Source organism: Astatotilapia calliptera, chromosome 7 (assembly GCF_900246225.1).
Source record: "Astatotilapia calliptera chromosome 7, fAstCal1.2, whole genome shotgun sequence".
NCBI lineage: Eukaryota > Metazoa > Chordata > Actinopteri > Cichliformes > Cichlidae > Astatotilapia > Astatotilapia calliptera.
In genome coordinates this window covers 35,411,653-35,436,484 of record NC_039308.1, presented here as the reverse complement: position 1 = coordinate 35,436,484, position 24,832 = coordinate 35,411,653, and the positions used below count along the sequence as shown (strand labels likewise).

The 24,832-nt window shown below is 39.6% G+C and overlaps 1 protein-coding gene across 3 annotated transcripts in view; it reads left to right on the top strand.

Moving 5' to 3' along the window:
• wdr7 (WD repeat domain 7) overlaps window positions 1–24,832 on the top strand; it is a 101,430-nt gene that overhangs the window by 39,552 nt on the left and 37,046 nt on the right. For all 3 annotated transcript variants that reach the window (XM_026174508.1, XM_026174507.1, XM_026174509.1), the window contains 3 exons: window positions 1,694–1,812; window positions 6,336–6,459; window positions 11,251–11,364. In XM_026174508.1, the coding sequence (XP_026030293.1) occupies window positions 1,694–1,812; window positions 6,336–6,459; window positions 11,251–11,364 (357 nt within the window). The remainder of the gene's footprint in view (window positions 1–1,693; window positions 1,813–6,335; window positions 6,460–11,250; window positions 11,365–24,832) is intronic.

Genomic DNA, 24,832 nt, shown 5'->3' with positions numbered 1-24,832 from the left:
TTGTTAACCAAATGAATCCTCAAGCCAAAGTTCAGTCTGATTTTAAAAAACAAACTAACAAAAAAAAAAAAAACAGGAGTAAAATTTTATTTTGGGAACTAGAATTGATTCAAATTTCTGCAGTTTTTGCAAGGCAGCGATTCATATTTGTATGTGGAGGTTGACTGATTCTGATTGCTTTGATTTCCTATGTTATAAACAAAATAGTTATTATAATATATCTGTCACATATGATGAAATCTTTAGTCTGTCAACCTCTACATAGTATTTCTGTAATAACGTTTTATTTTTTCTGTAATATCTGGATATTTCATTGGTGGAGGTAAGTTTATACGGTTCCCCCAGCAAAGAAATTTGTATGAAATTTCTTTCCTGCCTAACAGCCATTCAGTCTCCATCACACAAGTGCATTTCATAGACATGCATCATGTCCAGAAACCATATATTAATCCAATATATGTGATTAAGGTGCTTGATTTATGTTGAGTATCTGCAAATAAAAAGTTAAAGTCACAGATGAGTAAGAGGTGATGTGTATATCTTTGGTGTATGGTCAGAAATATGAATATATGCCATTGTTTTGAGCCCTTATAAAGCGATACCAAGACATTTTGAATGTTTTTGTCACACAACTGAGAAACGGAGCGTTTTAGTGTCTGCCATTTATTGTGAAAGCCTTCAGTGTTTCTTTTTGTTATCAAGTAAAAACCCACATGTAGCTGAGAACACACACTTAAATTCATCATGCCAAGGTATCGTGACAAGGCTTTTGTATACCTGTTGTTTACTCCATCAGACAGACTCTGGTTAGCAGAAAAAATTTTTGTTTGCTCTAACCAAGACTGCAGATAATGTTGTCGATAATATTCTCATCCCGTGTTTGACTGTTGTTACTGTGATTTTTTTTTTTTTTTTTTTTTTTTTTTGTCTTTCTTTCTTTCCTTTGGAAGTCAGTGCTGTCACATGGAAACAAGTTTTTAAAAATACTTTTTAATGTACTTTTAAAGACTAAAATGGTGAGTTAAGTATGTTCTTTCTCTGCAAGGATGACTCAAGAAGACACTGAAGTTTGTTTTTTGGCCACGATTTAAAATGACGACAACAACAACAAGAAAAAAAAAATTACTTTCAAGGCTTTCAAAAACCTAGTAACCCCTTGAACTTTTCCATTTTGTTATGTTACAACAACAAACTTAAAAGTACTTAACTGGGATTTTGTGTGATACACAAACACAACACTGGATCGGGGGCATCTGTTCATATTGTGCATTTGTATTCAGCCCCCTGAGTCGATACTTTCTCAAACTATCTGTCACTACAATTACAGCTGCAAGTCTTTTGAGGTATGTCGCCACCAGCTTTGAACATCTAGAGTGCAATTTGCCCATTCTTCTTTGCAAAATAGCTCCAGTACAGTCAGATTGGATGGAGAGCGACTGTGAACACATACACTCCATTCCATGCCTTGCGTTTGTCTGTTACACAAAATCACAATAAAATACATTCAAGTTCATGGTTGACAAAATGTGGAAAAGTTCGAAGGGGTATGGATACCTTTTCAAGGCACTGCATTAAAAACCGTGTTTCTATTTGACAGCAATAGCATTAGAGAGACTTTAACTTGTTCTTGTAGTTTTTCTGACTGTTTGTGTAAAATGTGTTGGTGTGTGTGTGGTTGTGATTGTTTGTGCAGGATGGAGCCAGCTGGCGGCCATGCACTGCGTGATGCTCCCTGACCTACTTGGCTTGGACAAGTTCAGACCGCCACTGCTGGAGATGCTGGCGAGGAGATGGCAGGACCGCTGTCTGGAGGTATGTATGATGCCATCAAGGAAAAATTGAGTCAAAATTGAAAAAACAAACAAACAAAAAAAAACTGCAATTCCTCTAACGGCCACTTGAGGCAAGCTAAAAAAAAAAGTGAGTCAGTCGCCATCAGTTTTGGTCAAGTTACTTCAAAATAGTAATGAGTTACTAATTATTACTTCTCCAAGAAAGTAATCCAATTACTTTGCTGAGTACTTATTTTCAAAAGTAATTAGTTACTTTATTACATAGTTACTTTTAAAAAAAACATGATACACAACCTGAATAAGTAATAAAGCAATTGGCTTTTCAGCCCAATTCTATTGTTTCTGCATAATCTATCGTATAAAAGTGAACCAAATGAAAAAGTCTATTTTAAAGGCTTTTTAAATTAGTTTTAACCTTTTAACTTTATGCACATTGCATAATCAAAAATTAAATTATATGCAGCAGTCTTTGATTTGAAGAAATTTGTTTAACATTTAAACATATTCCAACATATAAAATAAAAATTTTTTAAATGCTTACACTCACCCTTTCAAATAGATGCAAATAAAACACAGCAAAAATTAAATAAAATCAAAGATTCAGTAGTACTAAGTCCTATCGCTCTTAAATCTATTTTTCTCCTGTTTAGCAGGAGTGGGACCGGTGCAGGTTTTCCCGGTACCACAGCAGTGTTTCTGTGAATTTCACATTCCCGTGGCAGCGTGCTAGGTGCTTGCTTAGATTTGAAGTTAAATTTTTTGCTGTAGAAATAAGTTTTCTTACCACGCAGAGTGTAGAGCGGACGCTAGTGGTTTTGTCACTTTTTACGGGTCAAGCTCAAAGTAATGTCAGTACTTCCAAGCTTAAACTCTGCACGGTCGTACTCTCTCCTGCACTCCATATTATCCATTGTTGATCTACACATGTCTGTTGCTGCCACGGACGCCGCACGCTCGTACATCATTGTCATGAGACACTCACAAACAAAATCACAGTTTAGTAATGCAGCGTGCTTACGGGAAAGCAACAGTAATCCTAATTACTGTTTACTTTTTCATTACTTGAAAAAAGTAATTGGATTACAGTAACACATTACTGCTCATCTCTGGTTGCATAGACTCCTTTTTTCTATGAGTCTGTTGTGGCCAGTGCGATCCTCTATGCTGTTGCATGCTGGGGGGAGCAGGCTGAGGGTCGCAGATGCCAACAGACTTAATAAACTGATCCGTAAGGCCAGCAATGTTGTGGGGATGGAGCTGGACTCCCTCAAGGTGGTGTCGGAGAGGCGGATGCTGTCCAAGATAAAGACAATGTTGGATAACACCTCCCACCCACTCCATGACATGTTGGTCAGTCACAGGAGCTCGTTCAGTGAGAGACTGAGATTACCGAAAAGCACCACTGAACGACACAGGAAATCATTCCTGCCTGTGGCCATCTCCCTGTACAACGCATCCACTTAACACACTGTTTACTGCAACAGCTACACATGTTTCTTTTCCAAATATTTATTTATAAGTGACTTATTTATGTATGTATGTATGTATGTATATATGGTATATATTGTACTATTCTTAGTTAGCGTATTGTCTGTCTTGTCTTAATGTTGGTTTAAAATGGAGCACTGTAACAAAAAATAATTTCCCCCAGGGATCAATAAAGTATTCTGATTCTGATTCTGATTCTGACTCCCATGTTTAAAAATCCAGCTTTACAGCATAAATAAAGCTGTTTATAGCCTGATACAGACATAAATTTTGTTCAGTTTTCCCTTCATAAAAAAACATTACAGGGTGTGAATTTTTCTTAATAACTCATCCAACTGGATTTTTATTAAGACTTAAATTTAGGGGTGTGGCCATTTTTATTGACAGGCATCCCTACACATCCTGGGGTTGGTGCCATTTGGACCACTTTAAACTTTGAATAGAGTGGAGTTGGTCATCTATGAATCTTTACTTTTAATGGCTCTATTTGTGTTTGTCATATCTATATTTTAAAATGTTCTTATGTCATTAATTATATTAATTTATGCAACAGTTCATCCACACAGAAATCAGGATCTAGTAAAAAGTATTGTGTAACTCAAAGCAGCAGGTTTGATGTGGTGGTTAAAATGCCCATCTCGTCCACATTGAGGTCACTGGTTACATTTTGACTCTGTTTCTGCTTTCTCACTAAGAGTGTATTAGATATAATGACAGAAGGAATCTTTTTTTTTTTTTTTTTCGTAAGAGATTTTACTGTGAAGCACTTTGTGGTTTTTATCCTGTGAAAAGTGCTATATAAATAAATAGATTTGATTTGATCAATATTAATGTGCATGGGCGCATTAAGCGAAACAAAACAGTCAGATAAGTCAAACTTTACTCAACTCATTCTTCCTGCTTCCTCCACTTCCGTACCTTTGATTCATTAAGATAAGATAAGATAAGATAACCTTTATTAGTCCCACACGTGGGAAATTTGTTTTGTCACAGCAGGAAGTGGACAGTGCAAAAGTTATGACGCAAAAATTAGAATACAATAAGAATAAATACAGTACACAGCTGTACAGAATAGAATAAAATAATATACTATATACAGTAGAATAAAATAGAATAAAAATATACAATAAGATAAAAATAGAATATGAATGCTATATACAACTGAGTAAAAATACAACGATGCCAGAAAAGATTATTGCACTTAGTGTTATTGCACATGTGTGGATGTGTGTGTTTGTTCAGTTAAAGTCTTTGTTGTGGAGTCTGACAGCAGTGGGGAGGAAAGACCTGCGAAATCTCTCCGTCCCACACTGTGGGTGCCGCAGTCTCCCACTGAAGGAGCTGCTCAGTGCTGTCACAGTCTGCTGCATGGGGTGGGAGACCTTGTCCAACAGGGATGACAGCTTAGCCGCCATTCTCCTGTCACTCACCACCTCCACTGGGTCCAGAGGGCATCCTAGAACAGAGCTGGCCCTTCGGATCACCCTGTTCAGTCTCTTCCTGTCCCCAGCAGAGATGCTGCCGCCCCAGCAGACCACACCATAAAAGATAGCAGAAGCCACCACAGAGTCATAGAAGGTCTTCAGGAGTGGGCCCTCCACCCCAAACGACCTGAGTCTCCGCAGCAGGTACAGCCTGCTCTGCCCTTTCCTGTAGAGGGCGTCTGAGTTATGAGTCCAGTCCAGTCTGTTGTTCAGATGAACACCAAGGTACCTGTAGCTGTCCACAGCCTCAATGTCCATACCCTGGATGTTCAGTGGTTGCAGTGGAGAATGCTTGTGCCTGCGGAAGTCTACCACCAGCTCCTTGGTTTTACTGGCGTTGATCTGGAGGTAGTTCAGCTGGCACCAGTCCACAAAGTCTTGAGTCAGTCCTCTGTACTCCTTGTCGTCCCCATCAGTGATGAGGCCGACTATTGCAGAGTCATCAGAGAACTTCTGCAGGAAGCACTGGGTGGAATTGTGGGAGAAGTCTGCAGTGTAGATGGTGAAGAGGAACGGAGCCAGAACCGTTCCCTGTGGGGCCCCCGTACTGCAGACGACCCTGTCCGACACACAGCCCTGAGTCCTCACATACTGTGGTCGGTCGGTGAGGTAGTCCAAAATGTTAATGTTAATGTTGAATTCTCACGCAGCTGCTCTATTCCCATGTTGTTGCAGTAAATTAATGACTAACCTCGTATTGTGGATGAATAATCTCAGTTGTTCTCCTGACTGAAGTTTGGTCCGTTTACAGCATCCTGCCATGCGATTACATTTGTCCCTAACCATAAGAAACCCTCATGTTAACTTTTATCAAGTGGAAAAAAGTTAGCATTCATCCTCCAGCTTCACTGTTTATGCTATGCTAACATAGCTGTGTCACTAGCGATCACATAGCACATCATTATATACCAGCTAGCCCAACTTCAGTAACCCTACAAATGTCACTGCTGTTTAGTTTCCTGTCTTCATTTATGTTGGAAGTGATAGCAGAGCTGTACGTTTGAATCTTTCAGAAATCTCTCAGTCAGAACATGCTATATCATGTTTAGGTGGAAACTACTTCCTGCTAACTCCGTTTAATTTAATAAATTATGTTTTCATGCCTGAATGTTAAGCTTAATTGCTACACTTGGTAAAGCAGCAATGCTGATCATTTTAGGAAAGATGAAAAATTTAGACAGTTTTTAACTCTCAGTGATGCCGCAGTGTTCATTTGACTTTGGGACCTGAAGCAGACGGAGTTTTGGACCCAGATTACTCTGCAAGGCTCCTGACTATGGTAGTTGTAATGCTCCGACAATCCATCAAGCGGTGCGGCTTCATAGCTTACCAAAGTCGTACTAAAACATTTTTTTTGACAGATGTTTGAGCGCCGTGTGCTACATAAAATCTGTTCGAGGTCAAGTCAACCAGAATTCATACACAAGGCGCACAGGATTATAAGGCGCACTGTCGATTTTTGAGAAAATTAAAGGATTTTAAGTGTGCTTTATAGTGCGGAAAATACGGTAAATAATAACATGTGATATTGTTTTTAATTCACAGTGATTTAGTGTGTTTGTGGTTTCAGGTACGAGAAGCAGCCCAAGCTCTTCTCTTGGCTGAACTGAGGAGGATCGGCCAGTCAGGACGCAAAGAAACCATTGACATGTGGGCTCCATACCTGCCCCAGTATGTCGACACAGTCAGCTCCCGTAAGTATCACTTTGTGTGCTAATCAAATCAATCGTGATATGATGCGGTCCCTTTTATAAGGTGCCTTTATAAGTTCAAGGTATTTGTATCTGTATTGGTTACTACTACTAAAAAATTAGTACTACTACCAATTTTACTACTAAACTACTACTAAAAAAATATCCACAGCAGTTTCCTAGCAGAATTTCTAAAAACAAAAAAGGGAAATAAAGGTATTCCGTCTCCTTCACTCTTGGCTCTCTGTAATGTCGTAGAGAACTATAAGGAAGCTAAAGTAGCCTGTTTCAGACAAAATGAACTTGGAGGCTGAACCAAGGACCAACCTCAGTTTCTTTTTTCTTTTTTTTTTTAGTCTTGTTAATATGTTAAGATGACTTTTAAAGCCGTGTATAGCATTGTCCAGCTCATCTAAAGTTTTAACGAATATCTCACAATAGCGGCGCACAAACCACTCTGATTGGTGATTTCTTTCTGCAGCTGTCAGTGCCGTCTCTCTTTACCGCCGTCTCTCTTGCTTTGCCACTCTGTCTCCGGCTCTGTCTATTCCCTGGTCTCCCTCTCTGTCTATAGTTAGACCTGCTGATGGGAAGAAAGGTGAATCTCTACGTTCTTTTACTAGAAACGGCGCTCTAAAATGCAGTGTGTGTGTGTGTGTGTGTGTGTGTGTTCAGGAGTCGCCCTGTGGTTGCTGAGGATGCTAAGGGTTTCTCGGGGGAACAGTTGCCGTGGAAACGGGCACCGGTCAGTGTTGTGTTACCACAGCAGTACCGCAGGCAGGGGTGGTGCCTATGTGTAGGGGAGTGATGGACTGGTGACCTCCAGGGATGAGGGAGAATGGAGGCGGGTGGAAAAGGAGGTTAAAGGGTCATTGAATTTGAGCTGTGTGCTGCATAGCAGGACTGGAAAAGGCAGAAAGATGACTCCTGCTGGTCCTGGAAATCCTGGATCTCCAGGGGACAGTCGGAGATGTGTTTGAATCCTCTGGAGACGTCCTCTGAACCCTGAGGCTCTTCTTGGATCAGTCTTTGGTTTACAGTAATTACCGCAACTTAAAACCCAAACTTTTTTCTCTGCACAAAACCCATTGATTAACTGATTAAATGATTTTCTACTGTTAGTAAAGATGTAAAGATGCTGACCAGCACCTTCAGCAAAACACATCTCAGAAATTTGGGTCTGAGTGTTTTTCATCAATTACCATAAGTCGTTTACCGTTTGTCCTAGAGACAAAAATCTAACTATTTTGGAAACGAGAGGACACGATAGTAGCTGACAATATCAGCTACTATCCATGTTATTGCTATTTGGATGGCTATGACCACCTACCATGAAAATTATCTCAGTAGGTTACTCATGTGTATGTTTCTGACCAAACTGTCAGAGTGCACGAGGGTGGGATGAGACCTTTAGTGAGACCTGTGCTATCTGACCAGTGTGGTAGAGAGTCGCCTGTATTTATCTGTTAGGCTTAAGTGCAGAGGAAATGTCACTGAGCCGAGTCCCTCCGTCGCAGCAGGGAGCCAACTTGACAACACACACACAAACAGCAGCAGCCGTGCCTGACCTTTCAGCTCTCCTGGAAGTGTTTAAAAGGCTTTAACACGGAGAAAACAGGGGCTGTTAACCTCCACTCAGAGGAAGAAATGAACTGTCCACAGAGTCTCCATCATCACTGCTGTGATGGTGTGGAGCAGCACATTGTTTTGGGAAAGTAGTTTTATCATCAGAAAGTGGCTGCGTGGAGCTGTTTACCTGCAGACGGGAGGTCTGGTTATATCTGGAAAGCCATGAGTGGCAAAGCTGCTGTTAACAATTAAAACAAACAAACAAAACAAAAACTGAAAACAGGTCTTTCATAGCTACAGGAGCTGTGAGGCAGGGTACTGAGGGACCCACACACACACACACACACACACACACACACACACACACACACACCTCTCATATTCACACACACTTCATTAACCAAAGTCCCTGAGCTTTGTTCCTTGTTCCAATTTTCAGGGTCAAATGGTGGATATGTGAAGCAGCTGTTTCTTTGATCACTGAAGAGCACTCTGTTTCCCCCTTTTCTCTCTTGCTTTTCTCCGTTGTTGCTTCTCAGTCTACCTCGAACATCCAGATTGTTACTTTTTTTTTTTTAAACTCCAATCAACCTGCTGTTCAAAGTCTCCCTCTCCCCCCTCTTTATGCGTCTTCCCTTTTTTCCTTCATCCTTTCCTACACATTTTTCCCAGCTTTTCTGTAAATAGTCACACTGAAAACCCTGTTTCTTCATGTTCAAGAGCATGAAAGTGTCTAAAAATCATCAAAAATCATGATCGTTTCCTACATGTAATTCACAAATTTTTAGTCCCTAAAGATGGTCAGTAATATTGCCTAAATCTAACCAAGTAGCAGCTTGGTTAGATTTAGTGAGTAGTGAGTGGTTTTTAGTCCCATAATCTAACGGAGTAGTCTTTACTTCCTAAATCTAACAGATTACTCAATTAGACTTAGGAAGTAAAGAGTAGTTTTTACTTCCTAAATCTAAGAGTAGTTTTCAGTCCCTTAATCTAATGGAGTAGTCTTTATCGACTAAATCTGACATAGTAGTTCCTAAATTTACTGGAGTAGGTTTTAGTGCCTCAATCATCCATTCCATTTCTCTTCATCTCTCATCTCTTCAAACCTTTTTTCCTCTCTTCCTTTTCTTCTTATGTCTAAAACACAGAATCAAGCAAGCAGAAACATTGTAGTGCAAAGTTAAAATATCAGGACTACAGTACAACAATAGAGGCTGAAGATGAAACTCCCTTGCATCATCTTATATAAGACAGATCTGAACTAAAAATATTCCAGTCATCCTTATGTGAGTCCTCCTTTAGATGAATCTCTCCTGATGATTTAAAACTATAGTGAAAGAGCAGTAGAGGTTGGGAAACAGGAGAAGAACAGGAAGTGTGGGTCTCAAACATGAATACAGGGAGCAACAGTCAGAAGAAACGAAGAGAAGGAGGACAAGGAGGAGGAGGTCCTGGAGGTTAACAAGGCATGCTGGGAGCAATGTGTCATGGCTGACATGACAAGCTTGACCTTGGAGCAGGGCAGAACGCCTCCTTCTCCTCCCCTCCTTCTTCTCCCCTCCTTTTCCTCCCCTCCTTCGCCACCCCTCCTCCACTTCCCTCTCCTCCTCTTTCTTCTTCTCCCTCAGCTCTTGTATCTCTCATTTTCATTCTTCCAACCAGGACAGTTAAGTTGGAGGTTATAGCCCAGCTGGTGTGCACGATGTGTGTGCTGGAGATGCAGAACACGAGAACTGGGCCACCTTCAGGCCAAGCAGCAGCCTCGAGGGTCACAGACTGTATATAAAAGATGGATGTAACCACCATTATCTGTGGCGTGAAACCGCCTGCTCAGAGAGGGAAACATGCAAATAGAAACTGAAGCGAGGGTTGTTTTTGTTTTTTTTTCGCTCTCCGCAGGCCTTTTGTTCATTCACAGTAAAACATCAGTTATGTTTTAATTAAATCCAATTAAGTTTTTATCACTTTCATGTCAGAGACAGGTAATCAACTGCCGGGCTGTGTATTGGCCTTCTGTCACCGTGTGTGTGTGTGTGTGTGGGTGTGTGATACGAAGTCATTATGTTGAGCTGTCAGCTGTGTGTGTGAGCAGGTTAATTGGAACATGAAGCACATGTTAACCTGGATTAATCAATGTAATTACACACAGTGTAATTACAGTTAATTTTATTGGTGTACTGAAGAAGCCTTATGAAACTGTGCCATTTAACTTTTTCTTTTTTTGTTAATTACTTTTTTTTTTCTTTAAAAAAAAGGAAGAGGAATATATTTCTTTGTTTTTGCTTTCTTCGTTTTTGATAAGCGTTTTGTGGTTCTTAATTCATTAAGCAGGCTGTTTTCCCAGAGATTAGCCCTGTGCCGACTCTGTTACCTTAAGCTGCTTCATTCATTAGCACAGTGTCATTCATTAGTGCCGGCCGCTAATGAAAAGCCACTCTTAATTGCCAACAGAGAGATAAGAGCTAAATGAAAACGCTAAATAAAAGCGTGTCCCTGTCCTTGTGTGTGTCCATGTGTTTCTATTCATTCTGCTTATACGAGGACGTCCAATAAGCCTTTATTTGATGCTTAACCAGAGCAGTTAACTTGATCATAACAACAATGAGGACCAGAACAGAAACTCGCAGTGGAGAGCATCCTGACATACAGACATTCAAACCATTACGCTGATGGTCGGTGACATCAGTGAGCCTGATCTCATGGCACAATGTGAAATGGTCACGAATAACCTGTTCGGTCACGTTCACAGAAATGAAACTAACTTAATTCAACTGGTTTCTGTCAAAGTAGTTTTTATTGATTAAATCTAGTGGTGTAGTTATTATTGACTACATCTAATAGGGTTTGGTTTACTGCTTAAATCTATCTGCGTAGTTTTTACTGAGTAATTGCATAGTTTTTCTGTGTAAATCTATCAGAGTAGTTTTTATTACTTAAATCTGTCACAGTAAATTTTATTGACAAATTTATCTTATTGGCTTAATCTAAAAGATTTGAGCAGTAAACTACATTCTACTGGGGTACTTTTTACTGCCTAAATTTAATATAAACATTTTTTTTCTGAATCCAGTGGGGTAGTTTTTAATGGTTAAATTATCGAACTGCATGCACTTTATAATTGCTATGATGCACTGAGGGGAGATGTGTAAATTATATCTATAATAGTAACCTGGGTTGTGCTCGTTGGACGGACTGCACTGAACCGTTTTGTCTCTTTCTCCTCAGCTGGAACAACCACCGACACTCCCCCTCCAGCCCTGCCGCCACCAGAGGCTCAGCCAGTAGAAACCAAGGCTCCTGAGGAGGAAATGGATGTCACTGATGATGACATCACAGCAGGTAAGAGCACAAATTTCTTTCTAAGCAGGGAAAATAGGATTAAAGTACGCACACTTCTTTGGTATTCTTTGTTTTTTTGTTTTTTTTACCCATCTCAGGAGTAAATAATAGAAACTGTAGAGCTGCAACTTGGTTGGTCGTGGTTTGAATTGGTTGTTCCCACACTCATCAAGTTGCCTTAGACTGACTGTAAACATCTAAAAATAAATGCTTTGAATGCTTTCACTGCTAGCTGGAACCAGAAATTTTAGTTGGTAAAGCTCATTTTTCTTATGGTATACTGGGAGTGGGCCAGGTTTCCAATTTTTGATGTGATGGGCTTTGTAACTGTAGAAGTTAATGATTTTAATAATAGCCTACTGCGTCTATTTAAGTGGGTACACACAGGGTACAGTGTTCCCTCACTATATCGCAGTTCACCTTTCGTGGCCTCGCTTGTTGGGTTTTTTTGTGAATTGTGAAGACCAGGCCATTCATTTATTTAAACGCAGAGATCCAAAGTGTAATTCTTAGCCAAATGATATAGATGAGAGAAAAAGAAAGTAGGAAAGTTACTACTGCTCAGCTACTTATTGAGGTTTTGCAGTCATGTGTAGTGACAATGTTGAATAAAGTGGATCAGGATCCAGTTGCACAGGTACGACTGGTCTGCAATCATCTGGCAACCACTGGTCATGAGACTGCATTGGGCTCAGGAAGGAAGAGGAGGGTCATCTAGTAACTGGAGGGTTGGTGGTTCAATCTCTGCATGCCACAGTATCCTTGGGCATGATACTGAACACCACTATGCTCTGCAATTCGTTCATTGGCATGAGGGCTCAATTAGAGTAGAACAGGACTGTATAAGACCAAGTGCATCTACCGTTTATTCCAGTTGTTAAAAGTTGCAGATTGCTTTGGTCACTAGCATATTGCTGCAGTCGTAGTTTAGAAGGCAGTGACAGTTTTGTCTAGAACGTCCAGCTGCTTTCTGAGCAAAACTCTGAACACTGTCCTAAAAAACCAGCAGCCTAGCTATCTCTCTGTGATGTGAAGTCAGCCATAATCAGCCAACGAGTTGCCGTGTGGATGCTGACCTCCAAGGAAAGAAAGAACAGTGACCACACTCTGCAATCTAATGTGAATCTTGTGTGTGCAGATTAAAATTTCAGCAAATACCCACGCAATATTTGACAAGGAAATTCAAGTCTCTTGAAGCATCCCTGCTTTGTCCCATGATCACAAGCTGAAACCCATTTCATACGATGCTGTAGCTTTAACCTCTTCAGACTTTCTTCTGTTCTTCGTGAACCTCTCCGGTGTTTGAGGATTACAATTAAGGGCTCATTTTTCCCCTCCGTGACCTGAGAAGTCTCATCTGGTTTGATTCCAAAAAAACATGAAGAAGTCATTTATTATTTATCTCCAGCTGAATTCAGGTGTTTTGCTCTGCTGACTCTGAGTGGAGGATAAGCATTAGTGTTTGTGTGCACGCATGTCCTAATCAATGCCTGCATGTAATACCCGTGTACTGTGACCTGCATGGTGTTAAAAGCAGTTTAGTGTAGCGCGCGCACACACACACACACACACACACACACACACACACACACACACACACACACACACACAGTAAGGTGAGAAGCACTTCTCCCCAGGAAACAACTCACACCTGCAGTACAGGTAGAAAAACACACATGCACACACTTTCCAGTCCATTTATCCTTGCCACATATACCCTGAATGTTTAACTGTGACAGACACACACATAGAACGATTCTCCACTCTAAGATAAACACATTTAAGCACTGCATTTCTATTTTTCTTCCTACACATCAGCAGTTTTTGCATCCAGAATCACAGAACAATAAAGCAGGATTGACTCATTTGTCTAAATATTTTAAAGACATTCATTTCTGTAATAAAGAAAAAAAACCCAGTGCCTAACGCTGTCTCACTGTCTGCACCACCTTTTTTCCTCTTCCCTCCATCCTCCATCCTTCTCTCAGACCAGTCAATATCACAGATGTGTCTGACAATTTATCATTTCTCTCAGCTCGTTTTTCTCTTATTGACAGCTGTGGGTTGTTTTTTTTTTTTCTCTTTTCATTCGGTCTCTGCAGGATTAAATCTGTTAGCAGAAACCTCAAACACAGAGCAACCTGAACCTTATTCTTCTGTGGAGGAAGAACTTTTGCCTCTTTGTTTCTTTTGTGGTTTTTATAATTGAACTTTTTAACATTGTTATGAATGAACGCACTCTCCATTTGGAAACCTGTCATATAAATATTTTCAGTGTATATAAACTCACTACTTGGATTTCTACACGGTATTTAACATTACCATGTACTGAAATTGCAGTTATAATTTGAATGGGTTCATATGAAAAATGATGTGTGTAGGGCTGTGCGATGAGACCAAAATCTCATATCCCGATATAATCATATACATCCATTGTCCGATAACGATTTAAATCACAAAAATGTAACATTTTCTGTAAATTCTGTGAATCTCGGGCAGCTCGACTTGCGTGAAGTGTTTCCAGCTGAGCGTCGTGTACCTGGAGTTGAGCGTTTTAACCGATGCATGAAACTGAATATTTTTAGACATAAGTTGTAACAGCCGCAGTTTTCTTTGAGTATTTATTACACAGCATGCTGCGGGGAAAAGCCTGTTCTAACTATTGAGTCTGAGGTTTATTTTTTAACACCTGATGGCTCTTTTTTGCTTCTCATTCGTAACTACTCTGCATACTCTTTCACGTGATTCAGTTTCTTTTGAAACGTCTCAAAAGGATCTTGAGCTTTATTGTGAAAGGTTTATGTGGAAAATAAACAAGCGGACACGCGATGGTTTTACTGTCGTTGTTGCTAAAGACTTCACATAAAAACAGGCGCTTGTCTGTCAGTAGTGTGGTCATATTAAATATAAGAGAAAGAGAGAACTTAAATTCAAATTCAAAATTCAAATTCAAATTCAAATTTTATTTGTCACACACACACAACCATACACAGTATGACATGGGGGTGAAATGCTTGTAGCTGTACAATGCCCGACCATTAAATGACAGAAGAAAAGTTCTACAATATTTACAATTTACTACAAAAATTTACAAATTAACTTAGGAATTTACAGTAAAGAACATGCAAATAGCAGAAGAGATTATAAAGATAAGGATTATAAGAGAAATGAATATAGCCACTACAGTGACCATCAAAACGATGAAAAAATATTGCCGTAAACAGTTTATTTTGCGACACCACGAAACAAACGATAGCGTAAAACAAAATGATAGATGTTTTTATATCGTCATCCGATATATTTCATTATATCGAACAGCCCTACATGTGTGTATGATTTCCGTTGCTTCATGTTAAAAGTTGGCAAACGGGTTTTACCTCAAGAATTCACAAATTGTGAGTCTGCACAGAGTGGAACATTTTGTCTGCATGCGGTCTGTCATTTCTGTCCATGACTTCCTGTTTTCCTCGTGTGCTCTGTGCAGCTTCACGAAACTTTTACAAAAACAAAACAAAACATGACACTAACTCGATGGAGCTGCACTGCTGATTTCACTCTGTGACGCTTATTTCCATCTCTATGTTTTTATACTTTGACTCTACCAGAGTAGTTTGAATTATTCCTTTATCCATCTTATAGTAGAACTCAGTGCAGCCCTCTAATTCATCTTCTGTTTGTGTTATCGGTTTTAGCTCCAGCATATTTTACATATTTGCAATTGAGCTGTGTCCCCAAGGTGACCATTCAGTGAATATCTGCTCTGTGTGACATCATACAGAGCCCAGAGAGGGGAACAAACGGTTTAAGGCAGACTGAAGATGTAATTAGGATTAATTTAGGCTCATCCCATCAACCATCAGAGCTGTTCATGCACATACAGACTACACTTACACTAACACATACTCTCTTAATGTGCAGTGTTTTTATGTTCAGTCTTACAGCTTTATATGGAGCTTTATGGTGAGCAGTGGTACTGTAATTGTTTAGCTCATGTCAGGAAAAAATGTAATATTGCACATGGGCATGTGCAATATTACATTTTACTTCAGATACTTAGTAAGATGATTTTGTGGGTTTTATTGTTTTATTATAGAGTTTTTGTGTTTTGTATAGACAGAAATAGCCATTTGAGGTTGTGGGAACTCGAGGTTTTCGTCATGTTTTGGATTTGCTAGGAGAAAATGTGAAGCAAATGAAATGAGTAAAGGGGAAAAAAGAGAAGTGGACGAGACAAAGGGGAGAAGACAGAGATGTCTACAGCAGCAAAATCACTTGGCTGCAGGCTGTTTCCACGGCGATAGACTCATCACATCGGTCTGCTGTCACACACTTGCACACACAAACACCAACATGTACACACACCAGGATGTGCAGGTGAGAACATTTGTTGCTCAGTGCCGCAGCGCCACACACACACACACACACACACACACACACACACACACACACACACACACACACACACACACACACACACACACACAAACCTGTAATTATGTCCGTTGCAGTGTCAGGGGATGTCATTAGGATCCACAGCCTCCTCTTCCTCCCCTCTCTCTCAACACACTCACTTGAATTTAGTTCATTAAATCTCTGATGGCATGGCATTTTGGTGGGAAAACATGCCCAAGAATCTAAACAATTAGAGTAAGGTCATTTGTTGTTATTGTAATACAAGAATTCCTACATTTCACTGTGTTATGCTGTGTAAGGCAGCCCTATGGGCCCTGGCTATTTCCTGAATGACTGCAGTCTAGTTTCACAGACTCAAACAACTTCAGTCCCACTGCCAAATCTTTGACGCAGAGGTCGTCCTTCAAAACGTGTCTTTTTGACTTTTTCTTATGAATTTAGTTTAGCTTGTGAGTTTCCAGACCCTGAAGCAAGATTTAGGAAAATCAGTACAGAGAACCCCACAAAACTTGCTAAAAGCAGCTGACTCAAAGTTTTGTAGTCTCAAAAAACACATACTTTAGTGCCTCATCAGGAATGCTGTCATTATTATTATTTTTTTATTTTTTGCAGCTCTAATTTTTTCAAGTCTATTTTTTTTTTAATTTTATTTTAGTTAAGTAAAGCCTTTTTTCACATCTAGTTTTTAGTTTTAGTTAACTATAACCTCGATACATACTGTCATTATAGTAAGCTAATTAGTTTGTCATAAAGCACAAATATAGAATGTCCCACCTGCAGTTATCTTGGGTTAATTCTGAAATACCATTTTTATAATTATATAAAAACATGGATTTGATAGTTTTACATCAACAGCTAAGTGTGTTGAGATCCTGTGGGTGTCTCTCTTGGTTTTGCACTGTCGTTCAGTGGTGGGTAACCTGGAACAGTCATGTTTCTACACTAGAGGGAAGTCTGCCTCTACTGAGAAATAAGCGCACCCATGGATTTTGATGAAGGGGATGACCCCAGGGAGGTCAAAGGTTGTTGGTGGACGCAGCCCCAACACCCTCCATTCCTCACACACTGAACCACTTTCACTGCTGGGCAGTTTTGCCCTGCTGATTGCTCCCAGTCAAAGTCATTCAGTAAAATTAAATAAGTGGTTTTATACATCATGCAGCTGATCTTGCATTATTATCATAAAATATTTCTATGAGTTTGTTTATGAGGAGGGAAGGTCAGGACAACACAGAGTATGAAGGGATTTCTGTCCTCTCTTACCATTTTGACGGGTCCACAGCAGCGGTGATCGAGGTCAGAGGTCAAAGGTCAGGCTGACCCTCACCTCTCGGCATCATTAGCCCAGTTTTGATTTGGTTATCTGAAACGTCAGCCTCCCTGGCTAATCTAATACCCGAGCCTGGAGGTCATTTGGGTCAGATCACATTTCTCCTCAGAACAGATTGAACTTATGGGGAGATAAATGCTCCGAGCCGCCACTCCGAACACGGTGATTGTCTCAGACAGTTGTGTCCCTACTGTGTTACACAGTGAGGGACCCAGCTGGTGTATGAGGATATTATTGTATTAAAGGTAGTCCAAATATTAATAATGTACAGGAATGTATTTCTGCTGGCTGTGGAGTGGAAACAGTACTGCAGGAAAGATGTGTTGCAAATACCACAGCCTCTCTTGGCATCTGAAGGCTGCTGTTAAAATTTACTTAAGCCGAGCAGTGAAAAGTTATCACCAGAGAGGCGTGGATACTTCATTCACTTGTTTTTAATGTTACAGCAGATTTATTTCAGAGTAGTAAAGCTGTAATATTATACAGTATGGTACCATAAAAGTTTGGTTACAGTGTGAAACACACCCTCCCCCACCTTCACACACCCCACCCTGCCGAGTGTGTGTGACTGTCTCTGTGTGTGTGTCATGGTTTATGAATGTGTCACAAAGATAAAGCGCTGGCCTTGGTGTGTGGGTGTGTGTGTGTGTGTGTGTGTGTGTGTGGGTGTGGGTGTGTGTGTGGGTGTGTGTGTGTTGTGAATGGATAGACGGCATGGTCATGTTTCTTGGTCACTCAGACTGGTATTCTCCAGAGAAGGTTGTGAACCCACTGAGGTGAGACGGATCTTGATATAAGAAAATCTGGTAATGGACCTGAAACGAGCTGAGCTGGGTGAGATGTACAATATCAGTGATAAAAATCTGCTGCAACTTGAAAAAATTTTAATTTGTAGGACTAAAGAAACATGGAGAGATGGAGAGACAGTCAGCCTTTGTGGCGTTTTCAGCCCCGTGGGCAGGTTCAGATGGTATTACTGATCAGATTGATCAGTTTAAAGCTTCACCTCAGAGGATGAGGTCTTACACTCATCACAGAAATACACAACACAGAAAGTATAATCGGATTATATGGAAATGGCCCCATATGTAGATAAAGGGAGGGATGGAGAAAGAGAGGATGAGTGATTTTGACAGTGCATGTCATGCCAATATTTACAAGTATCATTTTGTAAAGTGATTTCAGCTGCTTGTGTCGAGCAGTGACTGCCCATTTAGAGAAGTAGTAGGAAAAAAACTAGTAAACTGTATGTCTCACAAGACTGTTTTTTTTTTCCCTCATGCAGAAAAGGTACAAGAATGAAGGATGCATAAATCAGGCAAATGTTACAAAAAGTGGCAACTTTAAAATGTAAATTCTCAATAAAAGTCTACCAATTTCCATATTAAATATGACCATTTCTCATAGACTGCATACTAAATAAACAATGCTTTGGTGAAAGATGGAAAAATAATAACTATCAGTATTTATGGATACTCGTTTCCAGAGCCAACTAGAGGCACGTTGAAATGTTGAGGCATTATTTTGAGGTTGTTTTTTTTTTTTTTTTTTTTTTTTTTTTTTTTATTTAAATTTTCACATTTCTACAAGTGTTTTTTTTGTTTTGTTTTTTAAACGCGTGAATACAGCCAAGGAAGCATAACAGATGATTTTTCTTTAGTGACGTGAGAGTAAAGGCCATTACTTTACCCATGCCTATACAGCTAGTACAAACAAGAAATTATGTAAATAAGAACAACTTTACTGTGACTTTGAATGAATTTAAGTACAGTTGATGTGAGCACATTGAGCAGGTGGGAAGCAAACAGAAGTAACGTTAGCTGCTAATGCTAATCGGTTCCCGTTGTTGCTGCTGAATCAGTACTCATGTCAATGGTTACTTTATGAAATCATAATATCTAAATCATATTTTCATTAAAAAGTGTTTTGAAAGCATAAACATTTACAGCTAGGGATTTAAATCCATTTGTTCCACTTTTACTTTGAAGAAAAACTCTTCTAATCTATGGAAACTCCATATTAAAAACGTGTATATAATCATAATATTTGAGGCTACATAACTGGTAGTAATTTTTCTATCAGTGCTTTTGTCTCCCCTTCACGGCCTTGTCTGTATTTCTGTCCATATTGTTCCCATTCGCTCGCTCCACCTTCATCTTCCTGCTTCCACCACTGTTGGCAGTGATTGAGTTCAGGAAAACGTTGTGTTCAGATGTTCCCAGATAATTCGTCTCCTGGCTGCTCACATCTGCTCGTTGTGTGTAATCAGATCGGATTAACTGTCAGACGTCTTGAATTGATCCGACACTTCAGACTCGACACAACAAACTGTAAATCTGTCATCAAGCTCCTCTGTTATTTCTGCTCCATTTCTCTGCAATTCAGCAGCCATCGAGCTCTTTGACAACAAACCAGTGATGGGATTTGTTTTTGTTGTTTTTATGTATTATTAAAGTAGGAGTCACAAACGAAACAATTCTCAAACTCCGAAGTACCAAAACTGATTTAATTTAACCTTTAAGTGACTGAGCAGTCATACATTTATATGTTGTGGTATTTTTATAAACACAAAAGTATGTTTGACTCTTTGCCTTGGATTGTGGCTGCAAACTAGTGAAGTGCCAGTGCAGCTTTTATAATATAATGGAAATATGAACGTTGCGTTTAATTACTGAATCAAAGCAAGAACGTCATCATGAAAATGAAAATTGTGCCGGGCTGATGGTGTCTGCTGCAAAGAGCTTTATAGGTATAAGAAACACAAATAGAGCAATTAGAAAAATATAAAATAAAATATGACATCATAAATGTTCAAATTTTTGTGACGTTAAATAAACGTAGATTTTCTGCTCAGTCAAAGTTCAAATATGTAAAACGAAATGTGACTAGACGTTAAGAAATGAGAACATGTGCAAGAAGGAGCAAGTAAAAGTATCCATGCTAGACATTAATCTCATGTATTGTAAATGCAATACAAATTAGTCAACACTCAAAATGATCAATGAAATATTGATCTAGGATCTCTTTGCAATAGGGGACTCGACTCAGCTGGCTGCCAACACTTTGTATTCTGGCTATATTCCTGTATATAACCAGATGGGCGGTGAGTGCCTGTTTGTTTTTTGTTTTGCAGTGAAATGTTAGTCCTGCAGCAGCTACATCACTAATTTCAGTTTCCAGTCTGAGGTTCTGGCTGGACACTGACAGCAGTCATTAGCTCATGTAAGTTGGCATCAGATTTGTGATTTTCATGGATTTATCATAGTTGATCACCACATTATTATGCATGTAGCTGCCAACTTCACTCCATTCAGTTGCAGACTGGTAGCAGACTGACTCTGTCTTATTGCTGTTTTATCACCATCTTGACACGTCAAAGTCAATTTTAAGTTGTCGTCTTAAACAACTTTAAAGGCAACAGCATTACAAGTTCATTGTACACAACAGCAATTATTCTGGTGGTGCTGCGATCATGCCGCGGTTTTCCTTCGTGTGACTGAGGTTCAGATGGATCGTACATCAAATCAACATTTTTTAATAGAAGATTTTGGTTCTTGAAACAGTATCCAAGTTTGTTCAAAATCTAATCCAACTAAGGTGTTATGCTCCCAACATTAATTGATTTTTTTTTTTTTTATGGATTTTTTTTTTTTCACTGTTTGTCTATGCATCTATTGTGTGGCCCTTCTTTAAGTCAGCCCAGACCTGAGATGTAGCCCACCTGCATCCTAAAAGTTTGACCATTGCTTTCTTTTCAATCAGTGATTGTTCCAAATCTCTGGGGATTAAGTCAGTTTTTTTCCTCCATTTAAAAAAAAAAGAAAAAAAAAAAGACCCCAAACCTCCATTTGTGGAGAAAATCGTTTTCCTCTACCTTCTCCAAGTTGTGATGCTTTTCATTTGGCAGAGCTGAAATCTAATTCTGTCACATGGCTTTGATTCATCTGTGATCGAGAGGAGAGTGTGACCAAGGCGCGGTGGCTTTAATAAAAAATAATTTCTCCTTTATGAAGACGCTGTGCAGTGGAGGCCGTCCACTGTCTCTGCATTAGTGAAATTAACATCCAGACTCATTTTTCAGACTGCTCCATTAACAGCATGAAAGTGACAGCTGCAAAGGACCGAAAGTATTAGCTGTATTAAAAACCTGTCGGAGGGGAAATTAAACTGCAAAACAAACACAACTGATAATGGAGGATTAAAAAATAAGACCTCAGGCTCTCAATATTGCCAAACTGTACTTTCATACAGTGTGACTGAAATATGAAGTGCGGAGAAGTTAATGTGATTGGGAGGAGGAACGGGAGACTCCTCCTTCATGCGTTTACTCTGCATCTATTTCTGCTGAGAAAGCAGAGTTTCTGAAATGCTGGGAATAATAATAATAGTAATGATAATAATAATAAAGTTATACAGGCCACGCCTGGGTCAGCCCTAGCCATCAGATCAATGTGATGTGGTTAAGTGTTAAATGACCCAGCATAGAGACCAAAAAGAAATGAAACCCGAAGAACTGATCAAAGAGACTGAGATCCTTAGTTAAAATTGGAACAATATTTCCCAGTATCATTGCTTTTTGTTTATTTTTGCCAAGTTCTTTGTGAGGTATAACTAAGCAATGAAGCCAGCGCTCTCTGAGTCTCTCATCCTGTGGACGAACTCCAATTCCACCGACTTGGACTGCACCTTCTACTCCATGTTCTGCTTGGTGTAGCGACACAGGAACCAGCTCTGGACCTGCTGCGGTTCTGGTTAGAGTGCTCCTCCGTCTCAGAGCAGACCCAGGATAATTTAAACCTCATGCTGTCGTTAGTGATGACTCCAGCTCTAACCTTATGTTTTGAATATTTTTTTTAAAAAAAGGGGGATGTTTGGAGGTAAAAAATTACAAATTTTAATACATGTCAGTTAAAATAATTATTTTTCCCTCTAAATGCCAAGACTTGAGAGAACAATAGCTAAAATGGCAAGGCTTGTCTCCATTTAAAGTTAAAGGTTTAAAAAAACAAACAAAAAAAAAACAACAGATGTGGCCAGTTAAATTTATATGTGGGGAAATACTGCTTTTAATGTTTGAGTGGTGACACTGTGAAGTGCTTTGCTTTGATCACACGTCTGTTCTGGAAGGAATTTGAACCATTTAGGAAATAAAAGTCTGAAATCTGATGAATGATCAGCACAGTCTGGTTCAGGGCTGCTTGCTTCCTCTTATGAACCTGAATCCAGTTTGTTTGGGGTGTGTCTTGTGGACTCCCCGCTGACCCTCCCTCCGTACCCTCGTCTAATTGAAGCTGGTGAGCGCAGATAGCTCTCCTGTCTCTGTCTTAAGATGGCAAATAAAATACACTTAACCTTCAGATGGACTCGGGCCGGTTGGAAGGGCAGCCACCGTTTCAGGACTCGAATCTTTTTTCTCTATCAACTTAATTGTGTTTTCAATTATTTCGCCCAGATTTTCTGTCTCCTGACATTTGCTGTAAGGACAGTTTCCCCCTTTCCCTCCTCCCCACGAGCCTGGGATTTCTTTGTTTTATGGAAGTTTTTCCTTAACGGACAGAAATGTAACCCTCGAGGCCGTGCTCGGGAGTTTGTTTTGAGCTCTTCATTTCTTTTTCCTTCAGTCTGTCGTTCTCTTCCACCTCCTCCCTCTCCTTCGTTCTCACATCAGTTTCCTGCTGGTATTGATCCCCTCCCTCAGTCCCTGGTGATCAGGTTTTACCAGTCTCCCATTGATTACCAATGGAGGCAGAGCTGAGGTGCATGATGGGAAGATTGCAGGGCTGTAGCTGCAGCAGTAGGAGGCAGGGATGGGAGGGTTGTAGCTTTGATTACCAAAAATATAAGATATTTAAAAAATACAGCTTAATTATTGATCTGGGTGTCTCACACATAAACATAGTGCAGTATTATACTAACTATTACTTGTAATTGATTATTGCTTATTATTATTATTATCATTATTATTATTAAATTATTGCTTATCTGAATGAAAGTGTTTGACTCAGTGGCGTAAATGTGTTAAGGTTAAATTAAATTTAGACAGCGTTTAATTTTACAGTCGCCACAGCAGATGTCTGTCTGGTCGATCAGTGAAGTTGTTTTTTAAATTAAATATGATCAATCAGTTAATCTGTTTAAATTTCTAAATGAAACACTGATAATCAAAAACATTTATTTTCTGTCAGCAGCCCCTTTACAACTTCATGTCAATCAGACAACACCTCTCCTTTCCTTCCTTCATTCGTTCTTTCTTTTTTTTTCCTTCCTTATTCCTTTCAGTCTTCCATATTACTTCCTTCCATCAGTCTTTTGGTTTTTCTCTGTCCTTCTTCCTTCCTTTTGGTCCTTTATTTACTTAGCTTTCCTTCTTTTCCTTTATTTCTGTCAGTCTTCCCTCCTTTCAGCATTGGTTTCGTCCTTCCTTCCATCATTCTTTTTTCCTTTCTTTTCTTCATTTCCTCCTCCTTCCTTTTGGTTTCTCTTTCTCTCTCTCCGTTTTCTTCCTTCCTTCTATCCTTCCTTCTTTTAGTGTTCCTTTCCTTCCTTCCTTCCTTCCTTCCTTCCTTCCTTCCTTCTTCCACTCAGAATTCATTCATTCCGTCCTCCTTTATTCCCTTGTGTCCTTTGAGCTGACCCTCTTTCTTTCAGGCTTTCTTTTTCTCTCTCTCCCTTCTATCATTCTTTTCTCCATACAGTGTTCCTTCTGTCTTTCAATGTTTCCTTTCTTCCTTCTTTCTTTCTTTGGATCTTTCCTTCTTTCCTTCTTTTAGGTCTTGCCTCCTTCCTTCCTTCCTTCCTTCCTTCCTTCCTTCCAGTTCTTTTCAGTTTCTTTCTTCTGATATGAATTTCCTTTCAAGCACTATTCTTACATTTTATTTAAAATGAGGTCCTGACGTTATTCCTGTGGACACAGCTTTGTGGTTTTTCTCTGTTCCGTCATCAGTCATCATTAATCATTATTTAAAAAAAAAACAAACCCTTTCAGTTCTGTCAAATTACAAGCAAGCTGACCTCAGTCCTCACAGTACATTCAATAACATTACTTAAATATAATTAAATACAATTAAAAGCAAAGGCATTCTGGTGATATTTCTTGTTATTATCATTGGAATAAAGCTACCTCTTAAAGGTTACAGCCTTTTTTTAATGCTCGGTGACATTTCAGTTGTTCTCCTTTTTATGACACGTCCATAATTTAACTGCATGGACTCCACAGGTTGTTGCATTACACCGTCCTGCCCTTTTTTTAATGGATTCCTTCCTTTATGGATAATGTCATTTCAGCCAGAAAGCCTTTTTATCCCAATCCATTTCTGGTTTTTATGAAGATTTAGCCAAGCGGAGGCGCGCACGGAGGGGAGCTCGTCCGTCCCCCTCTTTAGTTTATTGGGTTATGTTTGGGAGCAGCTTGCCCAACAAATAGGATTTAAATACAATGTCATTATAATAGATCTGCTGGTCGCAAAGGAAGCGGATCGATAGGCTTCAAAAATCAATCACACTGTGCACGCGGGCAGAAACCGAGGCAGCAGGTACACACTGGACAGGAAGTGATACTGCCTCACATCTCACCAGCCAGCAAGTCGTTTTAATGGTTTTAACATGTCAAATCAAAGCTCGTCATTATCGGCTCGTCACTTTCATGATTGTACAAACAATTAGGATTAGTTCAAAATCCTGTTTACCTGTTAGTTCAACCTGTTGGGCCTCTGTGATCTCATCCAC